Raw genomic sequence first — 17603 nt, 5'->3', positions numbered from 1 at the left:
ACAGAGCAATTTCAAGTGATTTTCTTATTCGAGTTCAAAATGGGTCGTAAAGCAGCAGAGACAACTTGCAACATCAACAATGCATTTGGTCCAGGAACTGCTAATGAACATATAGTTCAGTGGTTGTTCAAGAAGATTTGCAGGGCTTCCCTGGTGGCTCTATGGTAAAGAATCCACCTGCCAATGCGGGAGACATGGGTTCAATCCCTAGTCCAGGAAGACGCCACATGCTGCAGAGCAGCTAAGCCTGTGCACCACAACTATTGAGCCTGTTCCTCTAGAGCCTGGGAACCACAACTGCTGAAGCCCAGAAGCCCTAGAGCTTGTTCTCCGTAACATGAAAGCACCACAGTGAGAAGCCTGCGCACTGTAACAAAGACTAGTTCCCACTCGCCACAACTAGAGAAAAGCCTGAGCAGCAGCAAAGACCCTGCAAAGCCAAAAATAAATAAATAATAAAGAATTTTATTTAAATGAAGTTTTGCAAAGGAGATGAGAACCTTGAAGATGAGGTGTGCAATGGCCTGCCATTGGAAGTTGACAACAACCAATTAGAGCAATCATCAAAGCTGATCCCTCTTACAATTACATGAGAAGTTGCCTAAGAACTGAATGTTTGACCCTTCTACAGTCGTTTGGCATTTGAAGCAAATGCCGAAAGGTGAAAACACTTGATAAGTGGGTGCCTCATGAGCTGACCACAAATCAAAAAACTTGTCATTTTGAAGCATCATCTCTTATTTACAGAACAACGATGAACCATTTCTCAATTGAATTGTGACCTATGACGAAAAGTGGATTTATATGACAATTGGAGATGACCAGCTCAGTGGTGGGACTGAGAAGAAGCTGCAAAGCACTTCCAAGGCCAAACTTGCTGCCAGTCTGATCCACTACAGCTTTCTGAATCCCAGCGAAACCATTACATCTGGGAAGTATGCTCAACAAATCACTGAGATGCACTAAAAACTGCAACACGTGCAGTCGGCATTGGTCAACAGAAAGGTACCAATTCTTCTCCGTGGCAACGCCTGGCCACACATCACACAACCAACGCTTCAGAAGTTTAACGAGTTGGGCTACGAAGTTTTGCCTCACCTGCCATATTCACCTGACCTCTCATCAACTGAATACCACTTCTTCAAGCATCTCGACAACTTTTTGCAGAGAAAATGCTTCCACAACCAACAGGAGGCAGAAAATGCTTTCCAAGAGTTCCTCAAATCCCAAAGCACAGCTTTACACTACAGGAAAAAACAAACTAATTTCTCATTGGCAAAAATGTGTTGATTGTAATGGTTCCTATTTAATTAATAAAGATATGTCTGAGCCTAATTATAATGATTTAAAATTCGTGGTCTGAAACCGCAGTGATGTTTGCACCAACCTAATAGAATATTTGTCCTCTGATCTTCTGTTTTAATAACTGCCTTATGCTGATCTAATGTGCTTATACATTCATTCTTTAGTTCTTAATTCAAATATTAAGCTTTTTAGCTCTAGAACTTTTTGTTGTTGTTGTTAAAATTTCTCTGCCAAGAAACACATTTTGTCAATTCATCTTAAGAGCACTTTAATCAGGGCTATTTAAATTCTCTGTCAGGTAACTCTAATAGCTGAATATTTGGGGAAATTTTGGGGAATGTCTTCTTTTTCCTTTTGGTTTTCCATTTGATCTCTTTTGTATGAGTTTTTTTTTTTTCCTTCTTTTGGTGACAGACGTGGAAGATGAAAACTTTTAGAAATCTTTCAGAAAAGATTTTGCTTTGTTTCTTCTATTTAGATATAGATTAATGCATGCTGCTGCTGATGCTGCTAAGTCGCTGTAGTGGTGTCTGACTCTGTGCGACCCCATAGATGGCAGCCCACCGGACTCCCCCATCCCTGGGATTCTCCAGGCAACAACACTGGAGTGGGTTGCCATTTCCTTCTCCAATGCATAAAAGTGAAAAGTGAAAGTGAAGTTGCTCAGTCGTGTCTGACTCTTAGCAACCCCATGGATTGCAGCCCACCAGGCTCCTCCATTCATGGGATTTTCCAGGCAAGAGTACTGGAGTGGGGTGCCATTGCTTTCTCCAGATTTAGGTATAGAACACACTATTTAACTCGTTCTCAGTGTAAAGCTTGGCTTAAACAAAAATTGTGGCACTGTCAGAAGCAGACCTCTCCATGGAGAAACTGAACTCTATAATAACTTCACTGCTGTTACAGCTTTCATCTCAAACTCCATCACTAGGTTGTTATTTAGTTTAATTCAGTTTCCTGTTCTTCAACCCAACCAGACCCCTGATCGTTGCTGTTTCTGCAGGAAACCAGACCCAGGTGCTGCCCCAGTGCAACGACTCTGTGTCTGAACCAGCAGGCTCTGCGGCCTCAGAGGAGAGCGCCCCCTACTGCTCAGGTGAGGGTCCCACAGGAGAGAAGATGCTACTCAACCCCTGAGGTCACCACCCCATTGTCCCATTTCTCTTTTCTCAGAGAGAAGACAGCTCCGTCTGGTGGACGGAGGAGGTCTCTGCGCTGGGAGAGTGGAGATCCTTGACCAGGGTTCCTGGGGCACCATCTGTGATGACGGCTGGGACCTGGACGATGCCCGTGTGGTGTGCAGGCAGTTGAGCTGTGGAGAAGCCCTCAATGCCACGAGGTCAGCTCACTTTGGGGAAGGGCCAGGGCCCATCTGGCTGGACGACCTGAACTGCACAGGAAAGGAGTCCCACGTGTGGAGGTGCCCTTCCCGGGCTGGGGGCGGCACGACTGCAGACACAAGGAGGACGCGGGGGTCATCTGCTCAGGTCTGCGCTGCACACTGTCCACAGGCTGGGGGAGGGGGTGGGGCCCTGGAGGACAGGGATCTGAGCCCTGATGGAGAGATGCTGAAAGGACCAGAGAAGGAGGCTTCCTCCTATGTAGCCTGTCTTTCCAGCAGACGTGAAGACCGGGTGCTTTCACTTCCTCCTGCAGCAGCTGAGATTCTGGTCCTTTATTCTCAGTAGTGTTTCCTGACAGAGCTGTTTCTTACAGTTAACACTTGAAAGCAGGGCTCACTCTGCAGTTATCTGTGGGAGTAACACCTGGAAATCCTAGGTTTCCCAGGTTGTGCTAGTGGTAAAGAAGCTGCCTGCCATTGCAGGAGATGTAAAAGATGCAGGTTCAATCCCTGGGTTAGGAAGATCCCCTGGAGAAGGGCATGGCAACCCATTCCAGCATTCTTGCCTGAGAATCCCATGGACAGAGGAGCCTGGCATAGTGCAAACTCAGATTTTTTCTTTACAGTTCTGTTTGCTAGGAGTCTAACTAGGGTCTCTGTGGGCCAACATCCAAGTGTCCACAAGGCTGCATTCTTCCTGGAGTCTCTGGGGAGGACTCCTTTCCCAGCCTTTTGTGGTTTCTGTGTGGCCTCATTTCTTGGCTCAGGGCCCTCTTTATTCTTCTTCAGACAACAGTGCCTCTTCCAACTGTTCTCTCTCACTCACATTTCCCTCTGACTGGGGCTGAGAAAGATGATACATTTCTTAGTGTAGTGAGTTTAAAGATGTGTAAGGCTGGGCTCACATGGTTAATCCACAATATTTGAGCTTTATGTCTCTATCCCAAGGTCCTTATTAATCACATCTGTAAGATCCCTTTTGAAATGTAACTGTCACAGGTTTGGGGATTAGACTGTGGACATCTCTGGGGGTCCATTATTCTGTCAACCACCTCACTCTCCACATCACATTCTTTCACATGTTCTTTTAGAAGTTTTGTCAGGAATCAGGATTCAGCTCCCATCACTGCAGCTGCCCAGTTTGGTCTTCCTCTCTGTTTATTTCTACATTGCTGTGGTAGAAATAGATGTACAGACATTAATGGACAAAGTCAGGTGAAAGGGAGGTAAAAGTCAGTCTTGTCACCCAGTGGGCATCTCCTCCACTGGGTCGGGGTGAATGATCACTATTTCTGGGGTAGAGTAAAACCCAGAGCACTGAGTGGGGTGCTCACTGTGTCCTGTCTCCTCTCTTTCGATCTTAGAGTTCCTGGCCCTCAGGATGGTGAGCGAGGACCAGGAGTGTGCTGGGTGGCTGGAAGTTTTCTACAACGGGACCTGGGGTAGTGTCTGCCGCAGCCCCATGGATGATGTCACCGTGTCCATCATCTGCAGTCAGCTTGGCTGTGGGGACAGTGGAAGTCTCAACACCTCTGTTGGTCTCAGGGAAGGTTCTAGACCCCACTGGGTAGATGGAATCCAGTGCCAGAGAACTGACCCCTCTCTCTGGCAGTGTCCTTCTGACCCTTGGAATTACAACTCATGCTTTCCAAAGGAGGAAGCCTACATCTCGTGTGCAGGTGACTTACTCTCTGTTTCTGTGTCACTGCGAACCATGTAGGACGTCATTAGTATGATTTCATATTTTCAAATCTAACTGATGGGTTTTGGTTGAGTCTACAAAATGTAGGTGTATATTTGTATTTGTCTCTGTGTCTGTTTGTTTGCTGTTGTTATGGTAAACAACTAATTAGATACAGTAATTTCAGCTGCTGATAACATGCACTGACCCTCTCAGCCAAGTAGATGATGAAGCTTCTGTGGTCTCTTGTCATTTGACTGTGACAAAAATCCTTAGTTACTCATGTTTGGGGACAAGACCTCCCACAGCTGTCCCTGAACTATAGCTTCCCATTGTTGCCTCTGCAGGAAGAAGACCCAAGAGCTGTCCAACTGCTGCCCCCTGCACAGGTACGTCAGCCTGCCCCCTCCCCTGTGGCTCCCAGGGGCTCCTTCATCCCACCAGGGCAGTCACAAGAGGGGCTGCTGCCTTTTCAGACAGAGAGAAGCTGAGACTCAGGGGAGGAGACACCGAGTGCTCAGGGCGGGTGGAGGTCTGGCACAGCGGCTCCTGGGGCACTGTGTGCGATGACTCCTGGAGCCTGGAAGAGGCCAAGGTGGTGTGTCAGCAGCTGGGCTGTGGCCAGGCCCTGGAAGCCTTGCAGGCTGCGACATTCGGCCCTGGAAATGGGAGCATCTGGCTGGACGAGGTGCAGTGCAGGGGCCAGGAGTCCTCCCTGTGGGACTGTGCTGCAGAGCCCTGGGGGCAGAGTGACTGCAAGCACAAGGAGGATGCTGGTGTGAGGTGCTCTGGTGAGTGAGGGGCTTGGGGTCTGCCCTGGGTGAGCTGGGGCAGCACAGGGGCAGTGGGCTGGGCCGGGAGTGGTGGGGAGTTTGTGTTCAGACATCCCGGGTGCTGGGGCTCTGATCTAGGACAGGGGAGCCAGGAAGACCAGACACTGATGTCGTGGAGACTGAGGGGTGATTTCAGGCTCAAGAGGGAAAAAACGGCTGCTATGCATTCTGGCCAATTCCCTTTACCCAAAGTCCTCTTTTTCTCTTTAGGTGCAAGAACATCTTTGCCCCCGACTACAGCAGGTACTGTGATCCATCTGCAGTCAGGGGAGAATACTGAGATTCTGGGGCCTGTTCTGTGGGGTCTCTGACAGCTCAGGAGAGGAAAGAGTCTGAAGAGCCTCTGGCTGTTGAGGAAGAGCCAGGGAGTTATGTTTGGGAACTCCCCTACCCTGGTTTCCGGGGTCAAAAGGTTCTCATGCCCAGGGTCCAAGTGGGTCTGGTTCCCATGGTGCAGATTCTAAGGATCTCCCACCTGCCCCTGAGTGTCTCCTCATCAGTGAGGTGTGGGTCCCAGGACTGTTTGATGCTCTGTCTCCTGAAGCCCAAGGAGAGGGGATGAGCTGGGTCCTCAGAGGCTGTTTTGGCAGGGCATCTCCCTGACAATCCCTGGCTCTGCCTTGGGGCAACACTGGCTGGAGTGAGGTTGGCTTGTCTGAGGAGGAGACCTGGAGAATCACTGTTACTGTACTTGTATCTGAGACTGGGGCGCCATTGTTCAGAGCTCCTGGAAATTATGGCACAGAGGGTTTCTCTGCCCAGGACCTTCTCCAACCCTCTTTCCTGTTCTGCTTAGGGACCAGACCAACCTCAAATCCTCTCTCTGGCATCTTCTCCCTGCCTTGGGTCTTCTGCTTCATCCTGGGAGCCCTTCTCTTCCTGGTCCTCATCATCCTGGTGACTCAGCTGCTCAGACGGAGAGCAGAGCGCAGAGGTGGGCTGCAGGGGGAACTGGGGACCAGGGAGAGTGTGTGGAGGCAGAAGATGGGGCAGGTGTGAGGAGGGGAACCTGGGGCAGGTCTCTGTTCTGAGTCTGCAGAACTTCATGTGTTCTGTGCTGAGCTCTAAGTGCTGAGTAGACAGAGGCTTTTAGGACTGGTATATGAACTCTCATAAGTCATAGCCTCTCCTGTGAGATGAGACAGAATTGGGGCTGAGCTGTATTTAGGGCCAGATGAGGGGAGAAGGTGCCAACAGGTGCACTGGGTGGGAAGCTATCCTGAGGTCCTGACAAGCCCTGTGTGAACACTGGGGAGATAAAGGGTGTGTCTGCTGGATTGGGGTATCTGGGATGGCATCTCTGACCTACTGAGGGATCTCTCAGCCTGCTGGACCGGGGTGTCTGGGGCAGCATATCTGACCTGCTGGGGCATCTCTCAGCCCTTTCCAGCTATGAAGATGCTCTTGCTGAAGCCGTGTATGAAGAGCTCGATTACCTTGTGACACAGAAGGGGGGTCTTCTGGGCAGCCCAGGTGGGTGTCTCTGCCTGCCCTCCTGGGACCTCTGGTTGTCAACTCTCATTGGCTGTGTTCATCTTCTCAGCATCCGCAGCCCCCAGGCATGCCCCAGACTCACAGAGGCAGCTCCTCCAAAGTGGTAGGATGGCCTCTCAGAGCCCTGTGAGCCCCCAGCCTCCATCTACACTGCATGAGCCAGGCCTGTTCCCTCTCAACCTTAACACTGGTCCCTTGTGTGTGGGGAGGGTCATTCTGTGCATTGTGTGATGTTCGTCTCCACATTAGGCTTCCTGTCAGATGATGAGGACAACAATGACTCCAGATCTGCTCCAGGTAATAGAGATGGACCCGCCTCAGCTGGGTGTTGGGGAGGACAGTTTCCATCATAGAGATAAGAGGCAAGGGAAACAGTTTTCCTTTGATGGAGCAGTAGCATCCATTGTGTCGAGATGGAGTCCATCCTTCCCCTTCTCTGGCTGTTCTGTCATGTCTCACATTTGGAGCTGGGCTCTCTGTGTCCAGAATCACAACAGAAACACATTGTTTCTAAAAATAATATCTGGTAAGCATGATTTGTCAAAATGCTTTAGTAATGCTTAGTGGTATAAGAGTTCCTTTGAGAAAGATGTATAAAATCATGTTTTGGCTTATGGACACTTCAAACTGAAGCATGGTCTTAGAGAAAAAAATCTTTTGAAACAAGGAATGACTGGTGCCTCTATTTAGTGGCTTAGAAACTCTGGGTCAGAAGGGATCTTAGGTATTTCCCAGATGAACCCACTTACTGTGGTTTCATCTGACCACTTCTCTGCCCTCAAAAGCGCCAGATCAGAGGACTGATGCCCCTGGTGAGGATTATGATGATGCTGAAGAGGTACCAGTGCCTCGGGCTCCTCCTGCCTCTCAGGGTAGTGAAGAGGAAGTGCTCCCAGTGAAGGAAGATGGTATGAGGTCTCAGACAGGTGAGTGGGGTTAGCTCATCTCCTATAATCTTCAGTCTCTGTCCTGGAAATGGTGAATTTGAGTTCCTCAATGCCCAGCCTCTCTAGAATTTCAAAACATCAGTAATCTCATGCATTTGATGGGCTTCCCTGGTGTCTCAGATGGTAAAGAATCTGCCTGCAATGCAGGAGACCCAGGTTTGATCCCTCCTGGTTGGGAAGATCTCCTGGAGAAGGGAATGGCAACCCACTCAAGTATTCTTTCCTGGAGAATCCCATGGACAGAGGAGTCTGGCAGGCTGTAGTCCATAGGGTCACAAAGAGTTGGACGTGACAGTCTCAATCGTATACTGTCTTTAATGCTATCACACTCCTTGGCAGTGAGGAATCATTCTCCTCTTGGCATTTATGTCTCCATACTGCAACTTAAATTTTCACTTTATATGTGATATGCTTGCATTTAAATTTACAGATTAAGGCGTTTCCTGACAATCCAGTGGTTAGGACTCTGCACTTTCACTGCTAAGACCTGAGTTCAATCCCTGGTCAAGCAACTAAGATCCCACAAGCATTGTTCAGTGGCCAAAAGGAAAAGAAAACTTGATTATTTGAGCATATGTATGAAATCCACAAATAGAATGAGTGTTTTGATAACTCTTCTGTGCTGTCTTATACATGAAAGGTAGTCAGAGATTTTTTAAAATGTACTGCAGTATTGAATTTGTGAGGTATTCTGATAATTTAAGATGAGCTCTGTTTGTATGTCAGCACTAATGTACAAAATCTATGATATGCAGTGGCCTTAACATTAAGCCATATTGGTAGTTCATAGACCAGAGTTTGTGGTCAGCTAAAGTCTAATTTGCTCCAGACATTTCAGTAGCCGAGAGAAGACACTCATTCTCTAGAAAAGAGCATTTCTCCATCTGAGGGCCTGTGTGCTCCCTGGGAAGGGGCGCCCTGTGTTTGCACCTTGATACTATTTGTGGACATTTGGGAACAGAAGTTAACTAAGAGCAGAGCTGGTTTGTGAGTGAGGAACTCATATTTTCCTGTCTCCACTCTCCCTCTCATGATGATTTCACATCTGTCAGTTGTGAGAGGAGAACATTAAATTCGTTGGTATGTTCTTACTGTTCTTGGGCATCTCCCTGCTGATTGTGTAGCCTGGAGGCAGATCTTCCCAGAGCTCTTGTGTGAGCACAGGTCCCCTGTGATGCAGGGTTTCCACATGAACTGAGGCCCCAGAGACCACATGAACTGGATCTGAGAGGACAGCTGGGATCCATCCTCACTGTAACTAGTGTGAAACAGCCTGAACCTCCTTGCCCACACCTGGGTCCCAGGGGTGCTTTGTTATCACCACGTCCTTTACTCACTTCCACAACACGGTCTGGTCCCCTTTGTCTCAGTTCTAACCATACTTTTCTTTACTATTTCAGGCTCTTCTCTGTTTGTCTTTGGAGAGGAAGCTGATCCTGGGGAAGGAGAAGAGAGCCCATGGCTGCTCCAGGGGGACAAAGGGGACCCTGGGTATGATGACATTGAACTCAGTGCCCCAGGAACATCCACAGTGACTTTCCCATGATGTTGTATTAAATATGAGATGAAGCCTCAGATATTCTAATTGCCTATATTTCAATACAGTAATACTGACCTGTAATTGTGTTATATGGAAATTGTTCAACATGAAATATTCTGAATAAAGTAACTTTTTGCTGTGTTGCTAATTTAGCAAGTTCCACATTAAATGCTTTTAAAGGATTGGTCTGTTTCTCAAACACCATTTTCCTCAAAGGAAAACAAGATGTACTGCCTTTTTTTCTCACCTCCATCAAAGGCTAATTGAGGACATGACTTTGCCCAGGATCACAAATGCTCCAGGTCACTCTTACTTAGAAAAAGCATCTAAACTTGGTCCACATTCACACTCTCCTTCCTAGCAAGATGAACCTGTCAACCAAAAAATATAGTCAGAACCTGATAGAGTTATTTTATTTGGTGGGAATGTTTAGGACTCCAGGCCCTGGAGACAGCATCTCAGTAGCTCTGAGAAAACTGCTCCAAGGAGGCAGGAGGGGAAGTCAGCCTATATACAAGTTTGCAACAAAGGGCGAGGCAGTCTGAACATCAAGATCAGGTACCAAGTTAAGGAAGTTAGCATTCTGTTATTGGGAAGATGCAAGCCTCTGGTCTCACTGGATTCATTCCTTCCATATGAAGCTCAGCTATCTGGGGCCAACCCTGTTTCCTTGTTCACCTCAAGGAGCGGCAGATGGCTGCTTCTTGCATTCCCCTAGCTCCTCAGCAATCACCATGGGGAGTGGCAGCATCCCCTGGATCACAGTTTTGGGAGCCCTCACTCACATTTGGAGACCAGAAATCATTGATGGCTGTGATATTTCTTGTTTATTGATATGGCAGGAGATATTTTCATTTCACAAACTCATGGAGAAAACCCAATCCTGTATGTTCTTCTCTGAGATGTCTCATTACCTGTTTTTAACCTATTCTTGGTCACCAGACTTGGATGTGAGTTTCAAAGTGGGACATTGCCTGGTGAGAGAGAATGGATACAGCTTTCCTTATCCTGCTTAAATTTTCATGGACCAGTTAAAAATCTAACTCTAGGTAACTGCTTCTCCCTTTTTCATTACTCATTCCCTAGGTTACTTTATCTGTTTATTTCTCAAGCAGATATAGATTCCTTTTTGCTCTTCTCCCATGTCTAGTTGATTATCAAATCCTTATGAATCCATTCTCTCCATCCCTTTGTGGTATTTCTTCAGGATGTTGCTATTTCTTGTCTCTCCAGTAATCTATCCTTCTGAGTGAATTATATCAGCTCATATCTCTTTCTAAGTTGATGGAAGGCAAATTGGTGCTCACCACACCCTGCATCCAGGTGGGACAAGAGGGCAAGAAAGTGGAGACCTAGGCAGAGGGGATGCAGAAGAAGGGATGTAAGGAAGATCGGGAACATTTGGGTATTTGTTTCAAATATGTGGATGGAGGTGTCTGATATGATTGAAAACTTAAAGGAACAATTTCAGAATAGTGGACTTTGCTGAAAACATATTGTTTCAAGATTGCTTTAATCTGGTTACTATTGAAAATGTTAACATGATCCTGCTGTGATGCTTCAGGGTAGAGACAGCTGTCTTACAGGAGTAGCCAAGTAAATATTATCTTTACACAACACGTCTCCCCCACCCCCATTCCATTGTGGACATGTGGAGAAGCTGCTGAACTAATATAAGAACTGGGAGTGCTGGCCTAGCTGTGAGCTGAGTCCACCCAGTTACTGCTTGATGCCTGCATGGTGTCCAGGACTCCAACCTATGCTCACACTCTCAGTCTTCATAGTTCTAGGCTGTGCTTGGGAATGGGAAGATGTCCAGGACTTCTCCTGGATAAGGGCAGCTCACATAGCTATTCACCATTGGGAAGTAATGAAATAAATGACATATGATGAAAGAAATAAAGTATACCAGCCAAGAAGCTCAGTGAACTCCAAAAAAACACAGATAAACAATCCAATTCAGGAAAAGAATATGTGAACAAAATGAGATTAAAAGTATTTATTATCATTATTATTACTGCTTTTAATTTTTGGTTGCACTGGGTCTTTGTTGCTGCACATGGGCTTTCTTTAGTTGCGGCAAGCAGGCACTACTCTTCTTTGTGGACAGCAGGCTTCTCTATGTGGGGGCTTCTCTTGTTGCGGAGCACAGGCTTCAGGCGCTCAGGCTTCAGTAGTTGCAGCATGCAGGCTTCTATTTGCGGTTTGCAGGTCCTAGAGCATAGGTTCAGTAGTTGTTGTGCACAGGCTGAGTTGCTCCAAAAGGAAATCGGTTGTCTTACAGAGATAGAAATGAAATAAGATACAACAGATTTGTAAATGTAAATATGTAATCCAACTCAGAATACTCTAATATGCAAAATATACAGTGAAAGTCGCTCAATGATGTCCGACTCTGCAACCCCCTGGACTGTCCATGGAATTCTCCAGGCCAGAATACTGGAGTGTGTAGACTTTCCCTTCTCCAGGGGATCTTCCCAACCCAGGGATTGAACCCAGATCTCCCACATTGCAGGCAGATTTTTTACCAGCTGAGCCACAAGGGAAGCCCAAGAACACTGGAGTGGATAGCCTATCCTTTCTTCAGGGGATCTTCCCAACCCAGGAAACAAACCAGGGTCTCCTGCATTGCAGGTGGTTTCTTTATCAACTGAGCTATCAGGAAAGCCCACAAAATATACAACGAACTTGTAAATGTAAATGTGTAATACAACTCAGAATACTCTGTGCTAACCAGTTAACTGCAGTCTAAAGGAAGTATTAAAATAATTATAAAGAAAAGTTTTTTGTTAGTGGATATACAATATAAAGAGAGGCAAATTCTGACATCAAAAACAGAAAGTGTAAGGGGATAAAAAGGTATAGCTTTTGTATGTGATTGAAATTAATTCATCAGACTGTTGTGTCTGTAAGATGTTATACATGAGCCTCATGGCAACAAAAATGTAAAAACCACCCTTATGGCATAAAGTGAAGAGGAACTAAAAAGGCTCTTGATGAAAGTGAAAGTGGAGAGTGAAAAAGTTGGCTTAAAGCTCAACATTCAGAAAACGAAGATCATGGCATCTGGTCCCATCACTTCATGGGAAACAGATGGGGAAACAGTGGAAACAGTGTCAGACTTCATTTTTGGGGCTCCAAAATCACTGCAGATGGTGACTGCAGCCATGAAATTAAAAGACGCTTACTCCTTGGAAGGAAAGTTATGACCAACTTAGACAGCATATTGAAAAGCAGAGACATTACTTTGCCAACAGAGGTCCGTCTAGTCAAGGCTATGGTTTTTCCTGTGGTCATGTATGGATGTGAGAGTTGGACTGTGAAGAAGGCTGAGTGCTGAAGAATTGATGCTTTTGAACTGTGGTGTTGGAGAAGACTCTTGAGAATCCCTTGGACTGCAAGGAGATCCAACCAGTCCATTCTGAAGGAGATCAGCCCTGGGATTTCTTTGGAAGGAATGATGCTAAAGCTGAAACTCCAATACTTTGGCCATCTCATGCGAAGAGTTGACTCATTGGAAAAGACTCTGATGCTGGGAAGGATTGGGGGCAGGAGGAGAAGGGGACGACAGAGGATGAGATGGCTGGATGGCATCACTGACTTGATGGACGTGAGTCTGAGTGAACTCCGGGAGTTGGTGATGGACAGGGAGGCCTGGCGTGCTGCAATTCATGGGGTCGCAAAGAGTCAGACACGAATGAGCGACTGAACTGAACTGACAGTAGAGTCACGAAAAGTAGAGAGAAAGAAGTCAGAGCACACCATTATCCAAAGTTATTAGCTCTCAGTTCTAACTGTTCTGCAGAATAGTTGAGTTGTCCTGGTCTCTATAGCATTCTTCAGGATCAGCCTCAGAGGACTTTCCTTTCACAGAGTGAAAGATGAATTAGTCTGCTTTTTTTTTTTTTTTAAAGCAAAAAAATCTTTCTGCTGCTAATCTCCTTCTTTATGTCATACAGACAGTGCAGCTGTACTTTTTAATTGCAAACTTTCTTTCTGTGATGTTGCTGTGAGGTTTTAATTGAAAAACTGCCAAATGATAAATCATATGAATAGCTTATCTCCTCCGTTGGGTCTGATTAAAACTTAATAAGAGGCCACATGTTAGTATGTTGTGGTTTGTCTTGTGTATCCTTAGAGATGGAGATTTGCAGTGTTCATTGTGACATGTCTGTTGGTGATAAGCTCCCTCTGTTTGAAAATAAAAATTTGCCCTGTTAATTGCTGAAAACATTTGCCTTTAAAACAAAAATGTCAGTTAGCTAAGTGATGTCCTCAAAAATAGTTCTCTATATTTAAGATAATTTCTCTTAAATGTCTAGCAGGGTCTAATTCAGTCATTCAACAAACATTATCTGAGTATCTATTAAGTTATAGAGAGTGGAAATGCAGAACTTATACTCATGTACAGGCCTCACTCCAATCCTGGGCCCTGGAAGGGCCTTAGCAGATACTTGTGGCCTGCAGTAGCCTTGGGTAGCATGCCCAGATGGGGAAGGAGTCAATGATAAGGAAAAGAGAATTTGTTCACAGACTTTTAGATGTTAAAAGAGAAACACATTTTGCTATATTTCCAGTGTTCTTAGGCTTATCTGCAGGCTGGACTCAGTTGCATCAAAGCTCCACGTACAATAGAGCATCAGGTCATAGAGTTTAAGTCTGAGCAACCACTCAGCCTTTGAACTCTGAGTGCCATCCCAGTGGCACTAATCTTGAGTTTAAGTGGTTTAAGAATGACCACCTGCAGGAACTCAATAGCTCTGGAGTTGGTAATTACATCAGTTCTGAGCAAAGGTAGATTAATCATGAAGGTAATGAAGCCTCACCTTCACAGACTCTCCTTGCACCAACTTCTCCCATGTTCTGAGGCAGGCCCTAGGGTTGTGCTCACAAAGATATAGGTTTTGAATGTGCCGTTTTCTTGAGTTGAGGAAAAAAAATTAGCAAAATTATTTCTTACCCAAACGTGAAGAATTCTTTCTGTGGAAAATTCTTCAAAGATGGGAGTACCAGACCACCTTACCTGCCTCCTGAGAAATCTGTACGCAGGTCAAGAAGCAACAGTTAGAACCAGACATGGAACAAAGGACTGGTTCCAAATTGCGAAAGGAATACATCAAGGCTGTATATTGTCACCCTCCTTATTTAATTTATATGCAGAGTACATCATGTGAAATGCTGGGTTGGATGAACCACAAGCTGGAATCAAGATTGCCGGGAGAAATATCAATAACCTTAGATATACAGATGATACCACCCTTGTGGCAGAAAGTGAAGAGGAACTAAAGAGCCTCTTGATGAAAGTGAAAGAGGAGAGTGAAAAAGTGGGCTTAAAACTCAACATTTAAAAAGCGAAGATCACTGCATCTGGTTCCATCGATCCATGGAAAATAGATGGAGAAACAATGGAAACAGTGAGAGACATTATATTTTTGGGCTACAAAATCACTGCAGATGGTGACTGCAGCCATGAAATTAAAAGACACTTTCTTCTTGGAAGAAAAGTTATGACCAACCTAGACAGCATATTAAAAAGCAGAGACATTATTTGCCAACAAATGTCCATCTAGTCAAAGCTATGTTTTTTCCAGTAGTCATGTATGGATGTGAGAGCAGGACCATAAAGAAAGTTTAGCACTGAAAAACTGATGCTTTTGAACTGAAGTGTTGGAGAAGAATCTTGAGAGTCCCTTGGACTGCAAGCAGATCCAACCAGTCAATCCTGAAGGAAATCAGTCCTTAGTATTCATTGGAACGACTGATGCTGAAGCTGAAAATCCAATGATGCAAAGAATGATGCCACCTGATGCAAAGAACTGACTCATTGGAAAAGACCCTGATGCTGGCAAAGATTAAAGACAAGAGGAGAAGAGGACAACAGAGGATGAGCTGGTTGGATGGCATCACCGACTCAATGGCCATGAGTTGAGCAAGCTCCAGGAGTTGGTGATACAGGGAAGCCTGGCATGCTGCAGTCCATGGGGTCACAAAAAGTCGGACACTACTGATTGACTAAACTGAACTGAAAGGGGAAGAAGTTAATTACATACATGGAGCAGTAAATGCACAATCAGATCTTTTCAGGAAATCAAGAAGAAACAGGGGACTTAGAAAGCACATGCTACCTTTTCATTAGTACAGGATTGGTGGAAGGTGAAATAAGATCAGAGATGATGGACTGACTAACTCAGAGGAAATGAGAGCTGTTTAAGGATGAAGGTCAAAATGCTAAGAGGCAAATTTGGGAAACTGAGACTGACTGTCAGCACAGAGTAATTTAAAGGGAACAAGAGATGCACCAGGGGTGGGTGGTCTTAAACAGGACTTAGGTCTAGTTGTTTATAAATCAGAAATGGTGACTGAGAAACAACCAAGCCCAACAGAGGAAGCAAGGTGAGATCAGAGGGAGTAGTTTGGGATGAAGACACAGAAGGAAGAGGAGATCCAGAAGAGTATCTGCTTCATGTGACAGATTCTGTCTTCTTTTCAAGTCTTCTTTCTCCTTTGTATCCATCAGAAGAGACTCTGTTCTGCTGCTGGAAAAAGTGACCCCCAAATCTCACTGTGTCTCTCACACACACACATATAGACACACATACACACATATAGAAACACACACGTGCACACACACACTCATCACAACCTACAGTTGTTAGTGATTAGTGAGACTCTTACATGTGCACCATCTGGAACATACAACTTCTGGGGCAGAAAAGAGAGAGACTAGAGAATCACATTTGGGCTTTTCCTGCCTCCACTCAGAGGTGACACAGGTGTCACCACCCACGTTTCATTGCCCAGAATGAGTCCCTGAGGACTGGAAATACAGCTGTTTGATGAGTATTACTGTCTATCCACATCCCTCAGTAGAACTCTTGAGAGCAGTGCTGTCAGTTTTTTCTCACGTTGGAGAAGCTACTGAGGTAGAGCTTTGTGCAGAAATTGAATGTGCTCCTACCCTCCCCAAGTGGGATTTGAAGGCATTTCCTATTTTTATCCTTTGGCTTGTGTGTCTCTGACTCCTTACTCCACCTCAGTCTGTGCCAGGTGGGATTAGTCAGATTTGTATCTCCCCTGTCCCCCACCTCCCTTCTCCACTCAGTATCACTAACTGCAGGGTGATTTTCAGCATTTGTCCATGAATTCACTTCTTTAGTTAGCCAATATTTGTTAAGCTCTTTCTATGTGCCTTTACTTGACCTTAAGGAGACACTGAAGAATAAGACATAATACTTGCTCTCCGTAAGCCTGCACTTTGGAGACCGTATAGTATGTATAAGAAAGTTTATATAGATTAAATAGATGCAGCAGTAAGTTTGAGCTGGAGGAATTAGAAAGAATTCACAGAGGTGAAAACTCTATGCATTTAAAAATAAGAGAAGATTTATCAATTTTCTTTTTGTAGTAGGCTTAAAAATGTGTCCTCTAGAATTCAAATATACATAAATGTAATATTCTCTATTATTATAACTGATTTCATCTTGTGCACTAGCAAGGTGTGTTTGTATGGATTGAAAGTTCCATAACATTAACACAGACTCTCCCATTTAAAATTTGTCCCTCAACTTAGCTTGGGTTCATTGTAATAACTGTCTTGTCATTTCTAGTTCAAGCTCCCTGCTGAGACTGGTTTTCCTCTATTTAAAGAGTCATCTTCTTTTCTCTCCTTCCACAGATGGTGTCTGGGGTGGGAGGGCTTCTTCGTTTCCAACAGCAGTGGGGAAGAGTCCTTGGTCTGCTTGCTCTCCACTTAGAATCTGCTTGTCTTTGATTTAGTAGCTTTGATCTGCTCTGGTCTCTGGGTATCTGATGCTGCACTATGGAGGAGTGAATGAGGCCAATTCAGAGCCATACTCTTTGTTCAGTGTTGCTGGTTATAGACTGTAAAGGGGTGAACAGAGATGATGGGCTGGACATCACCAGCTCATGACCTTGCTCCTTCTTTTACGCCCTTGTGATGAAGTGGTCTTTGGTAAAGGAAACTTTACGAACCCTGGTACCATCCATCCATGCAAGGAACACAGATGGTGAGGCAGGTCTCCAATGCTTTGGTGTAACAACTCAATGAATTATTTCCTTTTAAATTGTGTACCACTATTTTAATTTAAAAATATTTTGCATTTTAGTCACTCTGTCTGATTGGTCTTGAGGAAATGTTCCTCAAACAAGCAGATTTAATTATTAATTTCCTGGCAAAGAGATTACTGAACCTCTGAAAGCTCTATTTTTTTTCATGGTGATTTGGGAATAATGCTGCTGCAGATTGTATTGCTTTACCATAAGACCAAGTAAACAGTCTAAGTTAAAGAACAGAATTCTTCCTGCTCTTTGCTTCTGCACTTCTAATTCAATATGAAAGCTGTTAAAATAAAAAAATTTCTTCCTGTTACAGTTATGTGTGGTTTGAATTGAAAATGTGCTAAATGATAAATACATAAACATCCTGACCACTTGGCCATAT

The 17603-nt window shown here is 45.0% G+C and overlaps 1 protein-coding gene across 1 annotated transcript in view; it reads left to right on the top strand.

The window, feature by feature from the left end:
- WC1.3 (WC1.3 molecule) overlaps nucleotides 1-9148 on the top strand; it is a 67281-nt gene extending 58133 nt beyond the window's left edge. Inside the window, 3 exon segments of the mRNA NM_001190424.1 lie at nucleotides 6905-6952; nucleotides 7441-7581; nucleotides 9003-9148. Coding sequence (NP_001177353.1) covers nucleotides 6905-6952; nucleotides 7441-7581; nucleotides 9003-9148 — 335 coding nt within the window.
- Nucleotides 9149-17603: the final 8455 nt, after the last annotated feature.

This window comes from Bos taurus, chromosome 5, assembly GCF_002263795.3.
Source record: "Bos taurus isolate L1 Dominette 01449 registration number 42190680 breed Hereford chromosome 5, ARS-UCD2.0, whole genome shotgun sequence".
Classification (NCBI taxonomy): Eukaryota; Metazoa; Chordata; class Mammalia; order Artiodactyla; family Bovidae; genus Bos; species Bos taurus.
This window is presented reverse-complemented; position numbering and strand designations above follow the sequence as displayed.